The 25,257-nt window shown below is 41.1% G+C and overlaps 1 protein-coding gene across 1 annotated transcript in view; it reads right to left on the bottom strand.

Annotated features, from left to right (window-relative positions):
* rec114 (REC114 meiotic recombination protein) overlaps positions 1-23,202 on the bottom strand; it is a 47,711-nt gene extending 24,509 nt beyond the window's left edge. The window contains exon 1 of the mRNA XM_041227088.1: positions 23,110-23,202. Within this exon, the coding sequence (XP_041083022.1) occupies positions 23,110-23,202 (93 nt within the window). The remainder of the gene's footprint in view (positions 1-23,109) is intronic.
* Positions 23,203-25,257: the final 2,055 nt, after the last annotated feature.

The raw sequence follows: 25,257 nt of genomic DNA, 5'->3' as shown, positions 1-25,257 counted from the left end.
TTGTGAATTCAACATTTAATTGACATCATACCCAGTCTCACAGTAAGATGTCCCGATGGATACCCAGATACGCGATCGAATTGTAAAACTTATTTGGGATCCGATGCATTCAGGTCAAAAATGCCATTCACAATCTTTCCAGGACTCGCTGGTATCAGTCAGCAAGATTCGCTGACTTGGGAGAGGCTACACAAACGACAACGCTCTATATAGGATGGCTATTATTTTGTATTGAGAATATTGTTTTAATAGTGTTTATAATTAGGATTAGGGGTGGGAATTTCGAATAGTTTCCTATTTGAATACACAGGGTGCAACCTTTTTGTGTATTCGATCACCCGAACTCTGGTCCCTTACGCTACCAGGAGTAAACGGCAAATGCGTGTGCACAAGCAGACAGCATAACAGTGTAAGCCTGTAAAGTTTAGCCGGGTTCACAAAGTGTTCAAACAATGTCCAAGACGAGATTTCTTTCCTCTGTACCCTATTTCCTTAGGCACAAGTTTTTTTCTTTTGTTTACCGAATTAAAATACAGAACTCAATGAGCAGTAGCAACGTCACAGCGAGTATCTCTTCCAGTTAAAGCAACAGTAGCATAATATTGCGCAAATCGCCAAATAATAATTTTTGCTGTACTGTATTCAGAATAAAATAACACATATCATACAGCAATCTAAATATTCTACATCTGTTTAATTCTAACAAATAATATTTATAAAATTATCTTAGTGTAAATTATGTAACCTGGCCAAAACAGAAAATACATTGCAACATTACAATAGTTTAACATTACTAATTACAACTAGCCATCAAGTACTGACATAAAATGACTAAGTCAATAACCTGTAAATAATTCAAAACAAGGATACCTGGTTGTACTTTTAATATTCAGTGCAAATGTTGCCGTTACTCCATCCATGCACAGAAAGTCATAAGTAGATGTTTTATATTGAACTGCAGTCCAGAGTTTAAAAAAAAAAAAAAACCCTCCTTTCCAACTCCAAGTATCTTGCATTTTCTTATAGTCACTGCTTTGTCATGCTTAACATTTAGTATGTCTTTATAGTCATCATAACGTTAAATTACCTTTCTAATTTCAAAGTTACCCAACTTTGGATTACTTCTTATAGCACTTGCTATATATATATATATATGTGTATATATATATATATATATATATATATATATATATATATATATATATATATATATATATATAATGTGTGTTAAACGGCTGAAGTAACATACATTGAAAGGCTTTACTTAGCCACTTTCTTTTGAGACGTGGGCTCTCTTTGGTTACCATACACAGTCAGAAACATATTGAAAATAAAAACCTTCATGAAAAATATATAAATATATTGGGCCAGATAAAATTGCATCCGGGCCAGTAAAAACACTAGCTCAGTGGCCCGAGGGGGCAGTAGTTAAAAATCTAAACTTAGACCCCTGCAACCTCCTGTATCTTTTTTGTGTTCCCTGCAAAACGGACAAAGCTGGTAGAGACTTATCCAAATAGACTCATGGCTGTAATTGCTGCCAAAGGTGCCTCTACCAAATATTGACTCAAAGGGGTGAATACTTATGCAATCAATTATTTTCTGTTTTGTATTTGTAATTAATTTAGAAAAATTTGTAGGTTTTATTTTTCACTTTGACATTATGAACTTTTTTGTGTTGATCAGTGGCAAAAACTCCTAATTAAATCAATTTTGATTCCATGTTGTAACACAATAAAATGTGAAAAAGTCCAAAGGGGGGGGGGGGGGGGGGGGGGTTGAATACTTTTGAGAGCCACTGTATACTTTTAAATTCATATGTATTGTAGCGGTACGTAAAATTTCCCATTAACGACCTAACAGCTACATGAAATCTAAATGTTACCCATGCACAGATCTGCATAAATCATAAAAGGTAATGCAATTCAGCATAACCCAAAGATTATAAACAAAGCAAACACAGTTTCCAGACATAAAGCAGTATCCAAAGTCAGTACTCAAAATTGCAGAATATAGTGCTCAATAGGCCCTAATGTCAAAGTTCACTTGCAAATGAAAATGCACAAAAGCAACAAAAATACATCACAGTATCTAAAACTGTTTAATGATTAACGGTTACATCACCCTTAATACAAGGGCGGTAAAAACCTACTGACGTGAATCTGAGTAACTGATATCCGAGTGCTTACTGTATTAGATTCGGTGGCACCTTTGGAGTATTTAATTCATTTTAGAAAAGCCACCATGATTTTTTTTTCCTTCTACAGGCCATATAAATGAAACGTACATATCTTATGAAATGAGATGGTGGTCTAGTGTTTAAAGAATAGGGCTTGATACCACGAGGTCCCCACCCAGTTATAATACCTGCTCAGCCACTGACTCACTGTGTGTTACCCTGAGTCCTTAGGATGAGGCACATCCTATTGTAAACTGTTAATCCACAGTTCACCCCCCTAGTCTCTGTAAATCGCTCTGGATAAAAAATAATCATAATCTGCTAAATGACTAATTAATTTATTAAGTAATAAAATGACATTTCAAATCAATAAATGTAAACGGCATTGGTGAACGTAAAATTAAATAATTTGCAACTTCAAATTAAGCGTGCACATACAATCCTATGTTGATAATGACAAACTTCAGTTTAATACACTTTCTACATTCATACGCTTATTCGATTAATCTTGTGCTGCGCACTGAGACCAGAAATTGACCTTAAATGAAATCGAATCTTACATATATTCATTTGTAATATTATAACGTCAATTTAGGGGTTTGACCGCGTAATTCCGGTCACGCGGGCGGTCTGTTGTACAAACTTGTCACGTTGACAGTAATTTAAAAAAAAAAAATGATTTTTTTTTTAGCTTTTCCCTTCGCATGTTGCTTTATTCGTGCACTCTGTGTTATATTAATAAACAAATACTTAAGAGACATAAGAAACACAAATAAACACAACATGGTGATGTATGTAAGTTAACTCCGTTTAAATGACCTATCTGCGTGTATCTTAGGCCTACTACCTTCCACGAAGACTTCTGCTCGGCTCCGGTATCTCTCTCAGCCCGCGTTTCTGACGGTAGGAACCGCGCGTAACGCTTCAGGTGCCACAGCAAGCTTGAAAGTGCGGGGGCTGTGGGTGCCCTGGTCCTAAACACAGTCCCGCTTCCTCCGGGAGCTTCCGCCATTGCACCGGCGTGAAGCAAAGTATTGGAAACGGTCTTTGTTAAACAGACGTTGGACGCGTTCTAATCACGCAGATTGATGGAAACCTTACAAATCTGCGACAAAGTATGTTCTTTACTACCGTCTATATGATCTTAGCATGGCAGACTCGTTACACTGGTACCTGCGCAGTTGAGAAAAAAGGTCATGCGAGAGAGCAGACGCGGGTGCAACCGCCACCTAGCGGAGGGTAATTACGTGAACAATTGGATGACTAGTGACTGAAATAATGAAAGAAAGATTTCTTTGCATTTAAAAATGTTCTATCCTGATAATTATCCTGCTGTGTTGATGGAATACTGTTCTCGAAATTCCTCGTTATCTTATGTGTTCTAAATGGCAATTTATACAGGAATGGGAATATTTAAGATCCATGTTTTTAAATAGATTTACTGAGAATTAAGATGTTTTTAGCAATAGTTTAATTGGGAAAGAATAAAACCATGTGTAAAGACACCTCTGCTGTCATGACAGTTTATTTATTTTTAAATAGATTAAATATTCTGACAAGTGGTGCAATATATTTTGTCCAAATTTAAACATGTTTTATTTTTTCTAAAACAAGCACAGTTGTAGAAATGGCCTTATGAGAGGAATACATGACATACTAATTACGAGAGGAATACAGGACACACTAATTACGAGACAGGGGAGGGGGTACACTGGGTGTATAACCCCTGCTTAAACATCTTCGCAGGAGCTGAGGCAGAAAACTGCCCGTCAGTAGTTTTTAGGTGTGTATGTGTTGTAAACCGCTGTTGGTGCGGACCAGGTGACATAGAGTCATTGCTTCCCTCCCCAGGAGAGTAGTGGTCGGCTCTTCTCTGTGTGGGTGGGAGGGGACGAATCAAGACGGGGAAAGGATGTGGTCTGTTGATGGGAGCGAGTGTGTGCACGACTTTTTGCAGGATAGACAGGAGGAAAGATTTATTGTTTGTTGTGTGGTCCTGACCCAAACACGGCACCTGTTTAATTAATAATCTACTTTGTTAGCCCCTGAATTCCGTTTTCGTCTCTTGCTTCGAGCCTCAAGACAGGATAACGTTACTATATATATATATATATATATATATAGAGAGAGAGAGAGAGAGAGAGAGAGAGAGAGAGAGAGAGAGAGAGTAGAGAAAACGCAGTTTTGAGGCTAAATGTTTTAACGCTTATAAGAAATGTTATTAATTACCGGGTTCATTTGCAGTGTATTTATGACATTGAAAGCTTTAAGAGGTACATAATACAAATAACAGCATTGCAGATATGTTTTACACAGTATTAAAATGTATATTACGGTAATGTAAACTAATAAACAAAATAGCGATAGTCTATGCTACCTCCAGCAGGGTAGCAGCTATTGCCGTTCGGCTTGTGCTTCCTCCAGGACAGCAGCTATTGTCGTTGTGCTTATGTTACCTCTAGGGCAGCAGCTATTGCTGTGTGCTTGTCTTACCTCCAGGGCAGCACCTGTTGTCATTGTGCTTGTGTTGTGCTTGTGCTACCTCCAGGGCAGCACCTATTGCTGTTGGGCTTGTGTTACCTCCAGGGCAGCACATTTGTCCAGTTTAAGTAACTTGCCCAATTTCTTCACCGGATACCTTTTTGGCTGTATCGACCAGGTGTTCTGCCCTTGGGTAGCACCGATTAAAAAAAATTGGTATTTGCTTCCTAAATTACATAAACATTTGTCACTTTGGTAGTTGCTACCCCCATGCTGGTAGCCATTGCCATTAATATGTTTACTCTACAAATTCCCTTGTTGTCTAACATGTCAGTTAGTCATGTATAGTACTGTAATGACTCAATGACTTTTGTGTGATTACAGATGGAAATGGATGACTACTGGATCTTTTCAATTCAACAGTCATTGCGCAAAGAATGAGAGCCCCGTGTCCAGCCTAGTATTCATGTACTGAAGGAAGATCCCATCGATCTGTTCATGAAAAATTATCTGAGACAACTGGAACATCAAGGCAATGGTTGTTTTGCAGCATGCAAGAATAGATCACCAAATATGTTTCAGTGGCGATGTGAACGTTCAAACAAAGCTGCCACTAATTCCTCGGCCAATCCAGAAGTGACTCGCGCTAACTCGTGTCCAGCATATATGTCATTTCAGTTTGCAACTGAGAACAATGTGCATGGATGCATTGTGAGGTTAGTTCCTGAGCATTGTGGTCATAGTCTTCTTAATCACAAAGAAAATGCCATTAATCGTGTTGATGATGAATTGGTACAATACAAAAATGAATGTCTATTGCAGGGATTGTCCAACAGTGAGATATTGTTGAAATCTGTAGACTGGGCACAGAATTGTGAAAAAATAGATCTGCGTAACAGAAGGTACTATATCAACATGACAAGTATTCGCATTGGTTTGAATGCACGGCAAAGAATGAATGGAAATGACAGCATAGCTGTTGAGAAGTTGATTAAATCAGATTTGTGTGACAGTATTATTTTCTGCCAGCAACTATCACACTCTAACCAGCAGCCATTAATAGTAGTGTTTAGTTCTCCTTGGCAGTTAAAACAGTGCAAAATATACAGATTATCAATTATTTTTTTAGATGCCACGTACAAAGGAGTAACCCAGTATGGCTTTGCCTTTCATGCTGTGCTTGTCAGGAGCACTCAAGGGAGAGGAATACCAATCGCATTTTTTATCGCATTTTTAAGCTTCATGAGGCAGCGGGATATTTTACACCCAGGTAAATATGAATTTAATATAATGCAATGCATTGTGAAATGTTGTATTCAGCGATAAAGCCGACACCCTGGGATCCTTCAGGCTTCTTGCTGAGATTCTGGGATAAATAAACTACTAACAACCAAACGAGCAAGATGGGCTGAATGGCCTCCTCTTATTTGTAACCTTTCTTATGTTCTTAATCAGCATGGTGAATATTTTGTTTCTGTGCCATAATTTCACATGTTGTTTATGTTTTTTATTGTTCTAATGTGCCCCACTTGAGGGCTCCCAAGTGAAAGAACTCCTGGGGATAAAAAGGGGGATTTTAAATAAATAAAAATTAATTAATTTTATTATTATTATTATTATTATTATTATTATTATTATTATTATTATTATATACTACTACTACTACTACTACTACTACTACTACTACTACTAATAATAATAATAATAATAATAATAATAATAATAATATGCCTCACTTTTAGATATGTTATAGTACATCAAGATATGAAGGAGATCAATGCGATCAAGACAGTATTCCCACATGCAAAAGTATTGCTATGCTGGTTCCATGTGCTCCAAGTAAGTGTTTTATAGTTGTATGCAGCATTCCACACATGCAGCTTATGACCCATTAAAAGTGTCACCGCTCTATATATTACAGTGATCTATTTGATATATAAATATTGCCTCATATTTAGCATATTTGATATGTGGTCTAGTCAGCACAATTCCACATGGTATTTACAGTTCTATTACATTTTAACATCACAATGCTCAGACATCCATCAGTTCTATCTTGCTGATGGGGTGTCACATTTCATTGAAAAACAAATGTTTTCTTATTTACATATTTAAGGTATGTGGGGACAGGTACAGGAACTTCTGCACTTATTACTAGCTGTAAGTTGGCTGAGACAGGCGTGAATTGCAACTGCACTCCAAGGCCCTCTGTACTGCACTCCCTCTCACTCTTGTCCTCACTCTAGTAATCCCTGTTCCTCATCTGCCTACTCCTCCCTCAGTTCCCTACCTCTGCCTACTCTCTCTCTCAGGTGCCCTCTGGAACTGTCAATCAGACAGCAACAAAGATGACTTCATCTCTGCCCATGCCTCCAATCTCTCTTGATTTCCTGGCCCTCACTGAAACCTCAGACCTCACATACAGCCACATACTTCCCATACAGCACTATCAAAATACAGACACACACAGCGTCCTCTCTCTGTCTCTTTCACACAGCACTATCATACATACAGACGCACACACAGCGTCCTCTCTGTCTCTCTCACACAGCAGTATCAGTCCCTCCTGATTGGTTGTTGATTATGTGACCTGTAGGAGATAATACCCCCTATCCATCACTTGAGCATCATAACTGGTGACATCGAGCTATGTGATTTGTCTAACCCTGGTATATCCTTTTGTGCACCAGAGTTAACTATAATGCCTTCAAAATATACTGCCAGTACAAGGGTTAGAAGCATGTTTAGTACCGTCTTGTCTAATACAAGTTTCCCTTGTACTTATATTTGCATTTAAAGATGTTGTTCCCTGTCTTGAACAATTCACAGATATTTACATGCATGTGTAATGCAACAAATAATACATAAGTTATAGATTTGGGGTATGTGGTTTGGAGAGTAACTTCTGTTACCTGTTAATTTGAATGTGGAATTCCATACATTTTATGAATTATTTCTATAGGCTGTAAACCGATGGCTTGTACATCGAGGTGACGGTCATCGTAGCCGGTCAGCAATGGATTTCTTTATCAGTGGCATGGTTTCCTTGAAGCAATCTAACACAGTCTAAGTTATGTATACATTTAGACTTCTTTGCTTAGTTTAGTGACTGATACATAATCACCATTTCTGTAATCCTATAATACAAACATCAGATTTTTTTTTTCCTTTTTTAAATGGTTGAAATCATGACAAACAATATAATTAACTTGTGTTTAGTGTCACTTTTCAGAAATGCACACTAAATTTAAAATGACTACATTTGTGCAATGTGCACTGAACACTCAAGAATGTGTGTGTACATACTGTATCAATGAACACTCAAGAATGTGTGTGTACATACTGTATCAATGAACACTCAAGAATGTGTGTGTACATACTGTATCAATGAACACTCAAGAATGTGTGTGTACATACTGTATCAATGAACACTCAAGAATGTGTGTGTACATACTGTATCAATGTTGCTCTTCAAAATTGTGATTGGAATGTTTATGTACCCTTGGCATGATTGTTTAACCTAATTATCTTTTTTAGGACATGGAATTTCAACAAATGTCCACTGAATTGATAGCTAACATTAACCAAGAAACACAAAGTACACATGTCTCAATATCTGCGAAAATACTGGTTCAACAATGCTGTGATGTGGTCCAGTTTCAGACGCAAAGTCTTTCACCAACAAAGTGAGACCAACAGCATTGTGAAGAGGTGAGACTGTGTGTACACAAATGTGCGACAGGGGCTATTTCTGTTGTATATATTTTGATGTCCACGTAAGCACCCTAGGCACATGGATGCCCACTCTGACTCACATTTATTTACAACTGCTGTTTAGGATTACCTAAAAGTTATGTTACTTTGCTTTTTTTCGATTTTTCTTTGGCTCGAAGTACAACTTTCTATGTGGGTATTCCAATAAAAGAGTTATAAGATCTTCTTATCCTTAATAGCAATGTCCTACAGAATTACAGGTTAGTATTAGATTATTATAAGTCATTTATTTGACAATGTGTGTGAGAACAGAATATTGATGACACCACAGATGCTCACAAGGAACTCATGATGTTTGATTATACTGGTCCTGGTGCCCCCATATGTACATTGGTGTCCACCACTCCATGCACCATGGCTTGCTTCCAAACAGTCCTCATGCCATTTAGCCTTAACTAAGCTTTAGGAGTAGCTTGCTGCCTCATTGACATATTGTGAAAAATGCAGAATCTTCTTCCTTCTCCATGCACTGAGATCATGTTACAGAAAAAGAAAACAAAAAAAAAATCTATGTTCAAACTGATCATGAACGTTATGCCAATACACATTCTGTAGTTAGAATGAAAATATGTAATTTACAATAGAACAAAAAGTGATGAGTCCACAATCCTTTCCATCCTTCTTGGCTCTTCCTTAGCATTTTGAAATTACACATTGTTACCAGGATAAATGTTAGCCTTAGGGCAAAATTCAGGGGGCAGTAGCTGGGCAGCTTAATTAATTAACATCTATTATCACTTACCTTCTATTTAAACCCCAATCTCACACTCTCTCTGTCTAGCGTTTTGCTTTCTCCCCTCCTCTATTCTCGTGCCTTTGCATCTGTCTTCTCTGGGGGTAAGTGCGGCGCCACTCCCCCAACCTCAGGTCAGCCACGCTACCTCGTCCACACACTAGGGGGGTTCTCACTGAGTGAGTCAGGGGGGGACCCCCAGCCACACTATCCTTTCGCAGCTCATGTGCTTATCTAACTCACAATCTGAGATGTTGTCCTTCCTTTGCTCCGGATGTGCCCTGCTTTACACCCTATGTGTCCAAGTCCCAGACTAACCCATCTCTGTTGCAGTTTGCCTGCGGAACACAGAACCACACCCAGCTTTGGAGGCCTGTGCCTCACCTCATTTGATGGCAGCACCAACCCAATCAGGGAATGCTTTACTATCTCTTTTCAGTCCTAAGCTGCTGGGCTTTTTCTTTTGGATTATCCAACAATGTTATTGTGTTACAGGCATTTGGAAGATCTTCAGATAGCAGGCTGGATCAAGTGCAACAAGTCACAGGATGTCACCAAAGCTGCCCAAAGGATGAATTCAAAAGGACTCGGTCAAAATGTGGTTCACAGTTCGGATGGACAGTTTAGTGTTCCTTCTGAGAAAGAAACTGATCGAGTTTATAATGTTTATTTAGCATATGTGACCCGTGACTGTGATTTTTCTTCGAGGCAATTTGTGCAAACATATAGAGCTTGCAAAACAGAAGTCTGCTGACTGGCGTTGATATTAATGTGATTCGTCAGGAAAAAGCTGGTTTATTATATGCTGTGCAAGGGTATGTCTTGGATGACACAACTTTAAGTGCATAATAGTGCTTACTTAGGCATTGTAAATATGCACACAGAGCACTGCTCCTGTATTGCCAATAGCCTGGGAGAAGTATGTGTGTGTCAGTGAGTTTTCAAAGCTGTCAACGATGAAATGACTACCAATTAAGTTATTAACAACATGACACAGCCCAGCGATGTTCAGGAAACAACTACACAGTGCAGTACATCCAAGTGGTGTGTAAAAAAGATGATAAAGGATTTGAGGGAATGGTGTGAGAGCAGTGATTATACACCATCTGTGGAAATGTTTTCAAACTTGAAACATGCACATCAACTGGCATTTGGCCAATACAATGCAATCAATAAAAAAAAGAAAAACTGAAAGGCTACATCATTACCGGAAAGCAATTGAGCAGTCAAAGAGGCGTGTTTTAAACATGCATTGCTACCACACTGTAGAACCAGGTAAAAAACGACTACACACACATTCAAAATTCAAGGTATTTTGCAATAAGTGAAGACGAACTAGCGGCATGTCTAAACCCATGATGGCGATATTACAAGAAAAGTGAACTACTTATTGCGTGGTGATATTGTGATATTGCATGTGTTTTTATTGCCTATTAGTGTACTAGTGCAAGTGTTATAATAAGTGAACCTCTGAAACAATAACATTTATGGATAAGGGGTCATGTATACACACCATGGTCGCAAATGTGTTTTAAATCTCAACAGATAATAACTAAAGGTTTACAATTTCATGAAAGCAGTCCACAAAGAAATGAGACAGTAAATGAGAGTTTAAGTAGATTATGGTCAAATAAGTATGGATTAAACTGAAAAGGGATGATTACATTTCAAAAGTAGAGCTACAGCAAATCAAAATCTAGATAAGAGATTTGTAGAACTGTAAGAGAAACTTGTTTTCTTCTGATTGATTTAAAGGAAAAAAAAATGTCATAGAAAAAAGAGTATAATTATCCAAATAATGTTGTTGACTTGTGTCTTCTCCGAGCTTGGAGGGCATAGTTCCTAATATTCTTTATCATATTAAAGAATCTCCATTGTAACTTTTCAACCAATACTTCGACTGACTTTATTTTTACTCACAAATGAATGAAGAAATTTGCAAGCTCTGCATTTTAAGTTCAACAAGTAGACAACTTCAAAAACCTTGGGTTAAAGTCTTTATTTTTATTTTGTATAAATTGCTAAGAAAAGGCACAGCCACCCAAATGTTGCTTGTTGCGACCTGGGGGATGAGGTCATAATGAACGCAGTAGAAAAACAAATATAAATATACTGATTCAGTACAAAAGGAAATAAACTTTTGTGTACAATGAACAAATACAATTGCAGTGGCTCTCAAAAGTATTCACCCCCCTTGGACTTTTCCACATTTTATTGTATTACAACATGGAATCAGATGGATTTAATTTGGAGTTTTTACCACTGATCAACACCAAAAAGTCCATAATGTCAAAGTGAAAAATAAAATCTACAAATTTTTCTAAATTAATTACAAATACAAAACAGAAAATAATTGATTGCATAAGTATTCACCCACTTGAGTCAATATTTGGTAGAGGCACCTTTGGCAGCAATTACAGCCATGAGTCTATTTGGATAAGTCTCTACCAACTTTGCATATCTGGACACTGCAATTTTTGCCCATTCTTCTTTGCAAAATTGCTCAAGCTCCGTCAAGTTGGATGGGGACCTTTGGTGAACAGCAATTTTCAACTATTTCCACATATTCTCAATTGGATTTAGGTCCAGGCTTTGACTGGGCCATTCCAGGACATTGACCTTTTTGTTTTTAAGATACTCCAGCGTGGCTTTGGCTGTACGTTTGGGGTCATTGATCTGCTGGAAGATGAATCTTCTCCCAAGTCACAGGTCTCTTGCAGATTTCAGCAGGTTTTCCTCCAGGATTTCTCTGTACTTTGCTGCATCCATATTGCCCTCTATCTTCACAAGCTTTCCAGGCCCTAACGCAGACAAGCATCCTCATAGCATGATGCTGCCACCACCATGCTTCATGGTAGGGATGGTGTTCTCAGGATGGTGTGCAATGTGAAGCGTGCGCCAAACATAGCGCTTAGCGTTAAGCCAAAAAAAGTTCTATTTTGGTCTCATCAAACCATAGAATCTTCTTCCACTTGGACTCAGAGTCTCCCACATGCCTTCTGGCAAATTTTAGCTGAGATTTGATGTGAGCTTTTCAACAATGGCTTCCTTTTTGCCACTCTCCCATAAAGGTCAGTTTTGTGAAGCACCCGGGCTATTGTTGCCGTATGCACAGTGCGTCCCAGCTCAGCTGTGGAAGCCTGTACCTGCTTTAGAGTTCCCATAGGCAACTTGGTGGCCTCCCTGACTAGTGCCCTTCTCGCCTGGATAGTCAGACAGATTCACAGTTGTGCCATATTCTCTCCATTTCTTAATAATGGACTTTACTGTGCTCCGGGGGATATTCAATGCCTTGGAAATGTTCTTATATCCTACCCCAGATTGGTGCTTTTGAATAACCTTATTCCAGACTTCCTTTGAATGTTCCTTCGTCTTCATGATGTAGTTTTTGTTAGGAAATGTACTAACCAACTGTGGGACCTCCCAGAGACAGTTGTATTTAACCTGAAATCATGTGAAACACCTTAATTGCACAGAGGTGGACTCCATTCAACTAATTATGTGACTTCTAAAGACAATTGGTTGCACCAGAGCTTATTTAGGTGTGTCATAGCAAAGGGGGTGAATACTTGTGCAATCAATTATTTTTGTTTTAAACTTATAATTAATTTAGAACAATTTGTAGATTTTATTTTTCACTGACATTATGGACTTTTTTCAGTTGATCAGTGGCAAAAACTCCTAATTAAATTAATTTTGATTCCATGTTGTAACAATAAAATGTGAAAAAGTCCAAGGGGGGGGAATACTGTTGAGAGCCATTGTATAATGGTGAAGCCTTCAGGTGGAAAATTAAAAAGAAAATATATAAAACAAAATCGTCAATGTAGGATGACATACACACAATAACTGCAGTGACGAAATGTGATGCATTAATTGTCCTTGCTGACTTGTAATGTTAGTACTTCTTCCAGATCATTAACATATCCAATGAGTACATTGGTTGAAAGAGACAATATTTTGGAACCCAGCCCATGAGTTACATGATCAAAGTTGTCCATGCATGGAACAAGGGATTTGCAAGCTTCATCCAAATAGAGTCAGGAAAAAATGAGAAGTGAATATATTTAATGACAATACTGGCCAAGACAATTTAGACTATCTACACTGCATTATGACTATGTGCTTTCATAGTAAACTAGTACTTTAGTGAATGGAAGGTAATGTACAGAACATTGAAAACATAGCAGCGTGCATAGTTTTAGGAAACTCATGCAAAACGGAAGAGAGAACTAAATACGTTTTTTTTTTTTTTTTTTTTTTTTTTTTTTTGTGATTTGAACCAAGGACAAAACAAACACAATTCTGGTTGTTCAGGAAAAATTATAATTTAGAGTTGCGCTTCCAGACAGGCAACCTAAATAATGAGCCAGTTTTCACTTTCCACAGTAGCACAGCTAGTAGTGATACTGTAACAGATGTTCTACGTGCAAGTCCTATGTAAGACACTTGTTCCTTTTTATATATTTTACATTGAAATGGGGAATACTTTAAGCAAAATTCGAAAACATGCGTCAAAAGGAAACCAAACAGCATGTGGATCATTGTTACAAAGGAAACTAAAATGGGCTATACCATCAGACTGAGTCAGAATGCTCACACACCCCCTAGAGTTAATAGTGAATTTCGTATAATGAGGGATGTAGGAACATCAAAAGACCTCAAAAATCACACCCTCAGAGATTGCACTACCAAAGATTAAAGTTAATTTACCTTAATTAATATCACCTTAGTCCTACGTGCTCGACTGCCGAAGGTCAGTACATAGGCAGAGATTCAGCGGTCATTGGAGGTGAAGTGATGGTTAGGTGCAGGGGTTTGAATGACACAGCCCAATAGCAAAGGAAGAAAAACACATATGGGTTAGTTTGTAGAAAATGTCATACAGTTTAAAAAATGCAGTGCATACCTGGGTTACAGTTCAACATTAACATTGTTAGTCAAGTCACAGAGATAAAGACAAACCACATTACCAGTCATACAGTAATAATATCAAATACCATGGTTTCTATCTGAAATTTGATGATTTTAAGAGGGACGCCACCAAATAACTTCCAGCTGATCACTAACAGATGCTGTTAGTTAAAAAATAAGAACACACATGTATATATATATATATATATATATATATATATATATATATACACACACACACACACACACACACACACACACACACACACACACACATATATATATATATATATATATATATATATATATATATATATATATATATATATATATACATATATATATATATATATATAAACAGGTTTCATGTATAAAGCACTACATAAAGCACAAGTAAACATGCTTGTTAAATCATTTTAGTGAATAAGGCCAATAATCTGCTCATTATATATGTATATAGCCATTAAAACATTTACAAAAAAACACAGAAAAACTACAGAAGCTTTTCAGAGGACAAAATGGTATAAAGGACTAATTATTGGTATCCCACATGCATTCTTGCCCTTCACTGCTGTTGGGTCTTTCTTGCGGTATTGCAAAATTAATTTCCTGTTTTGGTTTTGTAAATTAGAAAAATTTAAATAAGGAATGAGGTGATATTCACATATGATAAGGTGCAGAGTTATAGCAACCATGACAGTCAAAGTCAAACAGACAGTGTTCAGGAAAAATCCAAAATTTCTAAAACATTGTAAGAAAAAAATATAATAATAATTTATATATACAGTACATGCAGGTTATTAGCAACCTTGATAAAGACAACTTTCGGTTATTAAAAACATTTTCCAAGGAACCAATCCTGTCCCATAGACTAATATTAATGGAATTCAGATACTAGCAACTGCACTGAACAAAAATATAAACTCAATATGTAAATTGTTGGTCCCATGTTTCATGAGCTGAAATAAAAGATCACAGAAATTTTCTATACACACAAAAAGCTTATTTCTCTCAAATTTTGTGCACAAATTTGTTTACATCCCTGTTAGTGAGCATTTTTCCTTTGCCAAGATAATCCATCCTCCTGACAGGTGTGGCATATCAAGAAGCTGATTAAACAGCATGATCATTAGACAGGTGCACCTCGTGCTGGGGACAATAAAAGGCCACTCTAAAATGTGCAGTTTTGTCACACAATACAGTGCCACAGATGTCTCAAGTTTTGAGGGAGCTTACAATTAACATGCTGGTTGCAGGAATGTCCAACCAGAGCTGCTGCCACAGAATTGAATGTTTATTTCTCTACCATAAGCCGCCTCCAACGTTGTTTTAGAGAATTTGGCATTACGTCCAACCAGCCTCACAACCACAGACCACGTGTAACCACGCCAGCCCAGGACCTCCACATTTGGCTTCTTCACCTGCGGGATCGTTTGAGATCAGCCACTTGGACAGCTGGTGAAACTGCGGGTTTGCACAACCAAAGAAAGTATGCACAAACTGTCAGAAACCGTCTCAGGGAAGCTCATCTGCGTGCTTGTCATCCTCACCAGGGTCTTGACCTGTCTGCAGTTTGGCGTCATAACCGACTTCAGTGGTCAAATGCTCACCTTCGATGGCCACTGGCATGCTGGAGAAGTGTGCTCTTCATGGATGAATCCCGGTTTGAACTGTACTGGGCAGATGGCAGACAGCGTGTATGGCGTCATGTGGGCGAGCGGTTTGCTGATGTCAACGTTGTGAACAACATTGAAAATGCCCCATGGAGGCGGTGTGGTTATGGTATGGGCAGGCATAAGCTATGGACAACAAACACAATTGCATTTTATCGATGGCAATTTGAATGCACAGAGATACCGTGACGAGATACTGAGGCCCATTGTCGTGCCATTCATCCGCCGCCATCACCTCATGTTTCAGCATGATAATGCACGGCCCCATGTCGCAAAGATCTGTACACAATTCCTGGAAGCTGAAAATGTCCCAGTTCTTCCATGACCTGCATACTCACCAGACATGTCACCCATTGAGCATGTTTGGGATGCTCTGGATAGATGTGTACAACAGCGTGTTCTAGTTCCCGCCAATATCCAGCAACTTCGCACAGCCATTGAAGAGGAGTGGGACAACATTCCACAGGCCACAATTAACAGCCTGATCAACTCTATGTGAAGGAGATGTGTCGCGCTGCATGAGGCAAATGGTGGTCACACCAGATACTGACTGATTTTCTGATCCACGCCCCTACCTTTTTTTATGGTATCTGTGACCAACAGATGCATATGTGTATTCCTAGTCATCTGAAATCCATAGATTAGGGCCTAATGAATTTATTTCAATTGACTGATTTCGTTATATGAACTGTAACGCAATAAAATCTTTGAAATTGTTGCATTTTGTGTTTATATTTTTGTTCTGTATAGTTTCAGGGCTTGTGACAGGCTTGCCCTGGTCCCTCCGCACATGCGTGCAGCTGACAGACACGCAGTAGGAGAGGCCTGGCTAAGCAACCAGTCACTGACTTCACAGCTGTGCATTTCTGGAAACTTCCAAGCTTCCAGGGATTTCAACTTCCCCCCATATAAAATGGGAAATGGCAAAATCATACATGAAGAAAAAAAAATAGCAAATATATGAAATGATTACTTCACAAGTTTTTACAAAGTAGGATACGGACAACATGCCCCACATGTCATCCAGTTTCTATCCAGTTTTAAATAACTTCAGCATAACCAAGGCAGAAGTGTTAAGGGACTGGGTCGGATGAGATCCTCCCAATAGTACTCAAAGAAATGAAAGAAGTTATTTACAAATCGCTAACCAAGATCATGCAACAGTCTCTTGACACAGGGGTGGTACCGACAAACTGGAAAATTGCAAACGTAATACCGATCCACAAAAAGGGAAACAAAACTGAACCAGGTAACTACAGACCGGTAAGTATGACTTCTATTATATGCAAACTTATGGAAACTATAATAAGATCCAAAATGGAAAATTACCTATATGGTAACAGGGTCCTGGGAGACAGTCAACATGGTTTTACGAAAGGGAGATCGTGTCTAACTAACCTGCTTGATTTTTTTGAGGATGCAATAATAGATAAATACAAAGCATATGACATGGTTTATTTAGATTTCCAGAAAGCTTTTGACAAAGTCCCGCATAAAAGATTAAATCTCAAACTGAACACAGTAGGGATTCAAGGAAACGCATATACATGGATTAGGGAGTGGTTAACATGTAGAAAACAGAAAGTACTGATTAGAGGAGAAACCTCAGAAAGGAGTGTGGTAACCAGTGGAGTACCACATGGATCAGTATTAGGTCCTCTGCTATTCCTAATCTACTTTAATGATTTAGTAAGCAAACTTGTTAAATTTGCAGACAACACAAAAATAGAAGGAGTGGCAAACACTGTTGCAGCAGCAAAGGCCATTCAAAATGATCTAGACAAGATTCAGAACTGGGCAGACACATGACAAATGACATTTAATAGAGTAAAGTGTAAGGTACTGCACACTGGAAATAAAAATGTGCATTATAAATATCATATGGGAGATACTGAAATTGGAGAAGTAATCTATGAAAAAGTCCTATGAGTTTTTATTGACTCAAAAATGTCTTCATCTAGACAATGTGGGGAAGCTATAAAAAAGGCCAACAAGGTGCTCGGATACATTGTGAAAAGTGTTGAATTTAAATCAAGGGAAGTAATGTTAAAATTGTACAATGCATTAGTAAGACCTCATCTTGAATACAGTGTTCAGTTCTGGTCACCTCACTATAAAAAAAATATTGCTGCTCTAGAAAGAGTGCAAAGAAGAGCGACCAGAATTATTCCAGGTTTAAAAGGCATGTCATTTGCAGACAGGCTAAAAGAATTGAATCTGTTCAGTCTTGAACAAAAAAGACTATGCGGCGACTTAATTCAAGCATTCAAAATTCTAAAAGGTATTGACAATATCGACTCAAGGGACTTTTTTCGACCTGAAAAAAGAAACAAGGACCAGGGGTCACAAATGGAGATTAGACAAAGGGGCATTCAGAACAGATAATAGGAGGCACTTTTTTACACAGAGAATCGTGAGGGTCTGGAATCAACTCCCCAGTAATGTTGTTGAAGCTGACACCCTGGGATCCTTCAAGAAGCTGCTTGATGAGATTCTGGGATCAATAAGCTACTAACAACCAAATGCGCAAGATGGGCCGAATGGCCTCCTCTCGTTTGTAAACTTTCTTATGTTCTTATGACATCAAGAACAAAATGTATGTAACATTCATATGCACTTGTAAGACAGATGCAGTGTCACGTGTGCATATGTAAAAGCAAGTCCACGTAAGTAAGCAGCTGACTGCAGTAAAGCAAATGATGCCGTTCCTAAAAGTAGATTGCATGTTGCACAACCACAGGACTCAAACATCACACAGGTATGATCCGGTGACACGTGGGTGACAAAATGATCAAACATTGAAATTTTAAAATATTTGGTGTGAAGGATTGATTAAGTTACAGAGCAAAATGTGAAAGAAGAACATAAACTAACTGGAGGGTAAATAAAGAAATAAGATAATATAATGTGCTTGAGGTTAAAAATAAAGATGGGATAATTGATTAATTACTAAATGATAATGGTGTGATAAATAAATAAGAGTTAAAATAATTAAATCAGGTTTAAAGTAAATAGGTCTTATTTAGTAGAGCCCATTTAGGGGGGCGTTAGGACCCAGTAGAGATTATTGGAGTCAGGAACCAATGCCAGGTTTAGTCAATGGAGTAATTACTGGATTAATCAGTTAGGTTTAAAAGGATGTGTGTGTGTGTGTGTGTGCGTGCGTGTGTATATGTATATGTATATGTATATGTGTGTGTGTGTGTGTGTGTGTATGTATGTATGTATGTATGTATGTATGTATGTATGTATGTATATATATGTACGTATATGTATATGTATATGTTTCAGTGTGGGTGATGGTAGGAGTTTGATTGGGAGAGTTGGAGAGCAAGCTGGTTATTGTGAAACTGGAAAGTAAACTATTGGAAAAGGTATTTGGATTACGATTTGGATTCTGATTTGGCTTTGGTGACGAGGTAACAGGCGTAGCCTGCATTGTTATTAGTTAGGGAAACAATTGTGTAGATAGGGCCCGAGATCGGGCTAGGTTTTGTTTTGTTTATTTTGTTTTTATTGTAAATAATAAACATATGATACGGCATTTCCTGGTATCCTGTGTCTAAGTGTTTATTTGAAGAAGGAAAATGTGTGACCAGAGGGCAATCCGTCACATTGGTTATATGAAGGATACCTGTAGAGAATTTTTGGCTTTCTTTGCGCACTTCGTTGATTGTATTGCATTTCTCTTACGTGGCATCTATAAATGATAAAATAAGAGCATGTATGAGTAATAAGTTTGCAAGAAGACAGAACGCTTCAATATATTTAAGATCTAGAATTAGTGAGAAGAAACCACTGGACCCATCCAGAGGTTTAGAGATATTGTCTGCCAAATTCACATTTTAAGACCCTATGTGGTTGTCACAAAGACGGCTATAGTGGGTGATGTCAGACCAGAAACAGGAACCAACACAGAACAGACAGAGACGTGCAGTTTGGTGAAGCTGAGCATTGCGCTCAGCATTTAATAATTAAACAAACAGAAAATAAAAGGTTGAAAGACAAACAAAACACAGGACACTGCACTCGTAAACAAAACAAAGAGACAAACAAAAACGGACTACCCAGACAAACACGGTGAGCTGTTCTTACTTTAACTATTATTATTATTACCTCTGTCTCCAATCCCATTCTCCACTCACCAAACACACAACCCATATTGAGAGAAGACATGTTGCTTTTATGCATGCTAAATACAAATATACATTTTAAACACTTGTGTACATAACCCCTATTACATCCCGTGTACCAATGACTATCCACCAACATTAACATGCAACATACAACTCCAAAATACACACAGGGGCAGGGCAACATTGCCACATATTCCCCCCCCCCCATAAGGGGGGGGGGGGTGAACACCTTGTGCATAGCACACGAGCCTCCCTCCCCCCCCCCCCACCCCCCCACCACCCCAAATCACCAAAGTCTCGCTCAAAGTTCCGGGCCAAGAACAGGGACTTTAACGGGTGCATGAGCAGCAATGTTGCCAGTCGCCAGGCTGCTACTAGCAATGCTGTCAGCAGACGTGCTGACAGCAGGGCGAGTCTCTCCTCCCGCTGTAACACTGGCAGCGGAAATGCTACCAATGGTGAGCCTGTCAGCAAAGGTGCTGACAGCTCCCGGACTGACTCCTTCAGCCGGGGCAATTCCAGCAGCGGAAATGCTAATGGGGTTGGTGGTCTCCAGACCTCCCCCAAGATCTCCGGCAGCAAAACTGCTGCAGGAGGAGGTGGTCTCCTGACCTCTCCCCCCCTTCTTCATAGCTGGCAGCTCCCTCCTTTAGGACTCCAGCCACAAAAACTCCTGCAGCGAAATTGCTGTGGGGGGAGATGTTCTCTTGACCTCTACCCTTTTCTTCATAGTTGGCAGCTCCCTCTGGTGGAGCTCCGGCCACACTGACCCCTGTGGCTAATCAGAGATGATGGCGGCCCCTGGAGAAGCAGTTCTGGTGACCCCAGACGAAGGCAGCAGCGGACCCTCGGGAGGCGAACTCGGGAGAGGAGCCCCGGGCCATAGATGCTACAGTGGGAGTTCGCATTGCAACTGATGGCTCCACAGGCAATGCGGAGACACAGGCAGCCCCAGGTGACGCGGAGCAGCAGGCAACCCCAGGTGATGCGAAGCAGCAGGCAACCCCAGGTGATGCCAAGCAGGCATCCTTGGGCGAAGAGAGGCAGGCATCCTTGGGCGAAGCAAAGCAGGCATCCTTGGACGAAGCGAGAAAGGCATCCCCAACCGATGATGTGCGGGGAGTCAGGACAAGCTGGGGTGTGGGTTTTGGCCCTCTTCTCGGCCACTGCATCTGGGTGGTTCTTCCCCTTGCTTCCCTCAGCAGCCTATGCAAGGGCTGCTGAGGGTCGCCAGCATCCAGTCCTGGTCCTTCTGGCGAAGAGAGGCAGCTCCTGCTCCCCTCCTCCCTGATGGTGATGGAGGCAGAGGCAGCTGCAGCTCCTCTCCTTGTGATAGTGGGGGAAGTGATACCTGCAGGCATTCAGACTCTGCTGGTGGATGGAGACCCACCAGGCAGTCACCCTCTGCTGGTGAAGGTGGCAGAGGCAGAGACAGCTCCTGCTGCTCTGCTCCTTGCGGTGGAGGCAGAGGCAGCTCCTGGTGCTCTGCTTCTGGCGGTGGAGGTGGTGGAGGCGTGCAGCCTTCTGGTGATGGAGGTGGGAGAGGCGTTTAGTCTCCTTCCAACGGAGCTCGGAGCAGCATGCAGTCTCCCTCACTTGCAGGGGGCAAAACCAGCAGGCATTCTTCCTCTGCTGGTGGACGTGGAAACAGCAGGCATTCTTCCTCTGCTGGTGGAGGTGGAAACAGCAGGCATTCTCTCTCTGGGTGGCTTGGGACCTAGGGCCATAGGATTCCCTTTCTCAGGCTGTGGACACAACGACACCCCCCTTTTGGGCTTAGGACATTCGGACTCCTCCTACTCAAGCATAGGACGAACGGGATCCTCTTTCTCTTCCTCATAACTGTGGAAGGGACAGGAGGCAAAGTAATGCTTACCCTCATAGAGGGGGCACAGCATGGTGGCAGCCAATTGGATCCTGGCTTCCTAGCCCTCCAAGCGGAACCACTCCTCCATGTCTTCCCCCATCCCATCTTTTGGGACAATGCCAGCAGATCTACATGGACAGAGCAGTGCCTTGTGGTGTGATAGGTTTTGCCACAGGCGAAACACCACAGCTCTGTTTAGCTCTGCCTAAATACAAATATACATTTTAAACACTTGTGCGCATAACCCATATTACATCCTGTGTACCAATGACTATACACCAACATTAACACACAACACGCAAAATACAACACAGAAATACACACAGGGGCAGGGCAACATTGCTACGGTGGTGTACGGTGATCCTCACACATCCTTAGAGCTTTCCTAATATACTCCCATTAAAGATATGTGCTGCCAAGGAGGTAGTGCATAACACACTGTCAGTGCTGCCCTGGAGGGAGCACAAGCCCAACAACAACATATGCTGCCCTGCTGGAGGTAGTATAGACTACTGCTATTTTGTTTATTTGTTTACATTGCCATAATATACCTTTTAAGACTGTGCAAAATGTGGGCAGGAGAATTAGGGACCAATTGGGTGTCAGCCTTAAGGGCCATTTGTCATTCAGTATTAAGAGCTAGGAGGCGGGTCCAGAAGGCTGCCTCAGGGGCAGCACTGCCCCGAGGGTGAAGTTCAGGGCAAAAACTATAGACGGGCCAGAAAACCGTCTGCTGTCATGTGTGTCACAGATCTATACCATTACTGTAAAGGGTGACCAAGAGAGGCTGGACAGACAAAACACGCCCAGAGGGTGCGGTGCGTCGATGAGATTCAGCCAATCAGGAGTTAATGTAGGTTGGGTCTGTTTGGTTGTGAATTGTTTAGTCTCTACTGCACGAGTGCATGTTTTCTGTATTTTCAGCTGTACCTCGCTATGCGGTTTGGAGAAGCCACTCATGGTATCACAAAAGAGTTCCATTGCTGTGGGGTGGTTGAAGTGTTATGGGCTCTGTATTGCCCACAATAACACTTCAAATCCACCTGTTAGACCTGTTGGCATACACTTCCATTACATAGCACTGAGCATTAACAAAATACAACAGCTCGTATTGCTGTTTAATATACCATTATCCCCAGTATACAAACACAGCTAGGAGGGCTATGCCAACCAGAACAGGGAGCACAGAGGAGGCAGGTACATGACATGATATAGAGTAATGTTAGGTTACTTCCTTAACCCTGGTTACCTGAAAGAGAAGATGGCCACCAAAACATGGTTTACGGTATATACGCCTGCCTATTGGTAAGTGTCACTGAGCTCTTACTATCAAAGTCCTCAGTCCCACCTACCGAGGGGATAAAACTGTCATGCAAGGAAGGATCGACCTCTTTTTGGGTCGAAACCTTGATGACGACCGACGCGACCCTGTGGTTGGTGGCCATCTTCTCTTTCAGGGAACCAGGGTTACGGTAAGTAACCTAACTTTCCGTTTCAATTTGAAGATGGCCACCAACACATTGTTAATGGGGGAAAAAAATGAATACCAAAGCCGTCTTGAGGGAGGGAAGAACGGCAGCACATGAGGGACGCCTCAGCCCTACCTGACTAAAGGTCAGAGGTGCGAGCGTGCAACCTCAAGGACCCTTGTTCTCACTGAAAGCAATGATGGATCTATCACATTAAGGCGATAGAACCTGGAAAAAGTATGCGGTGTAGCCCAGCTAGCTGCATTACAAATCTCGCCATAGAGGCACCTCAAAGAGGGCCCATGATGTAGCCACACCTCTAGTGGAATGTGTGGCTATCCACCCAAGTGGGGGTAAGCCAGCACCATCATACGCAGTTGAGGCTTTGTCCGCAACCCAATGCAACAGTCACTGCTTCGAGAAGGGCTGTCCCAGGGTATGTGTCCCATGGCAGACAAAGAGCTGGTCAGAATGACGCAATGCTCTTGTCCTATCCACATAGCATCTCAATGCCTGGACCGGGCAGAGGAAATTCAACTTCCTACTCTCCTCTGAAGTACAGGTGGATGAAAGAACTCCAGTTCCACAGACTGATTAATGTGGAAGGCTGTGACCACCTTGGGGAGGAAAGCAAGGTTTGCACGCAATGACACTAATACCATCATCCCAAATGCGCATGCAGGAGCTATGCACAGATAGCGCCTGCAGCTCTCTAACCCACTTTGCAGAGGTGATAGCCAAGAGGAAGGCTGTCTTCATAGACAGATACTTCAACTCAATAGAGTATACAGGCTCAAGGCTCCATTTGGGAAGAGTAGCCCGCCTAGCAGGGTACAATGGCCGAGCGCCTCGGAGAAACCGAGTAGCCAGAAAATGCATGCCCGGAGACACTGAGTCAATGGAGGTATGGCAAGCAGAAATAGCCACTAGGTATACATTCAGTGTGGAAGGTGATCTACCAGCCTCAAGCAGATCCTGCAGAAACTGCAAGATGACAGACATGGGGCAAGAGATTAGGTCATTACCGTTAGTACGGCACAAATCCTAGAAATATTTCCACCTAGGGTGTCGACGCCGAGTGGATCGCCTAAGCAATGGAGGGTGTACCACATGGGGCAATGTGTCGTCTCCGCCGTGGTGAAGAGATCGACCTGCGCCTTCCCGAACCATTCCCAAATGAGCTCCACCACCTGAGGGTGGAGCCGCCACTCCTACGGGTGAGGACCCTCCCTCATGAGGAAGTCCGCCGCCCGATTGTCCATGCCCGGGACATGCATGTTCCTTTGGGCCCAAGTCAAAAGCCTGAAGACAAGGTGATCCAGCCCTGGGGACCAAAGGCGACCCTGGTGGTTTACATACGCCACCACTGATGTGTTGTCGGTGCGGATCAACACATGCTCGTTGTGCACCACAGGTAGGAAGCGCTGGAGATCACTGCCTGAAGCTCCAGCATATTGATATTCAGGGGCGTCCAATGGCTCGACCAGAACCCACTGACTCCTCTGCCTTTGCAGACTGCACCCCAACACAAGTTGGATACATCCGTCGTCATTACCCAGCAGTTTGGAAACCACTCCCATTCGGACCCCCTGGCGCAGGTGAGAGGTTGTCCTCCATCAGTGCAGGGCTGCTGAGCAGGCAAGACACACTGTCAGCCGACAGTGTCTATTGCACTTGAGATGCAGGTGAAAAGCACTGAGCCACGCTTGCAGAGGGCGCATGAGCAGTAAACACAGCTCAATGGCTGATATTGCTGCGGCCATCAGATCCAGTAGTTTCTGGGACAAGACAAGGGGCACCCTCGATCCATGTCGAAACAGGGAGAGTTGGTGCTGGAGAACTGCTACTCTGTCGTCTGACAGGTATGCGTGCATCATAGCGGAGTCCAGCTGGAGCCCCACATATGTTGTGCACTGCACAGGCGTCACTCTTGGCATCGTTGATGGTGAGGCCCAGTCTCACCAGATGCTTCGTCACAAGCGTCGTATGGGCCAACATTCCCTCTTGCGACTGGGAACAGATCAACCAGTC

This window comes from Polyodon spathula, chromosome 24, assembly GCF_017654505.1.
Source record: "Polyodon spathula isolate WHYD16114869_AA chromosome 24, ASM1765450v1, whole genome shotgun sequence".
In the NCBI taxonomy this organism is placed as follows: Eukaryota; Metazoa; Chordata; class Actinopteri; order Acipenseriformes; family Polyodontidae; genus Polyodon; species Polyodon spathula.
This window is presented reverse-complemented; position numbering and strand designations above follow the sequence as displayed.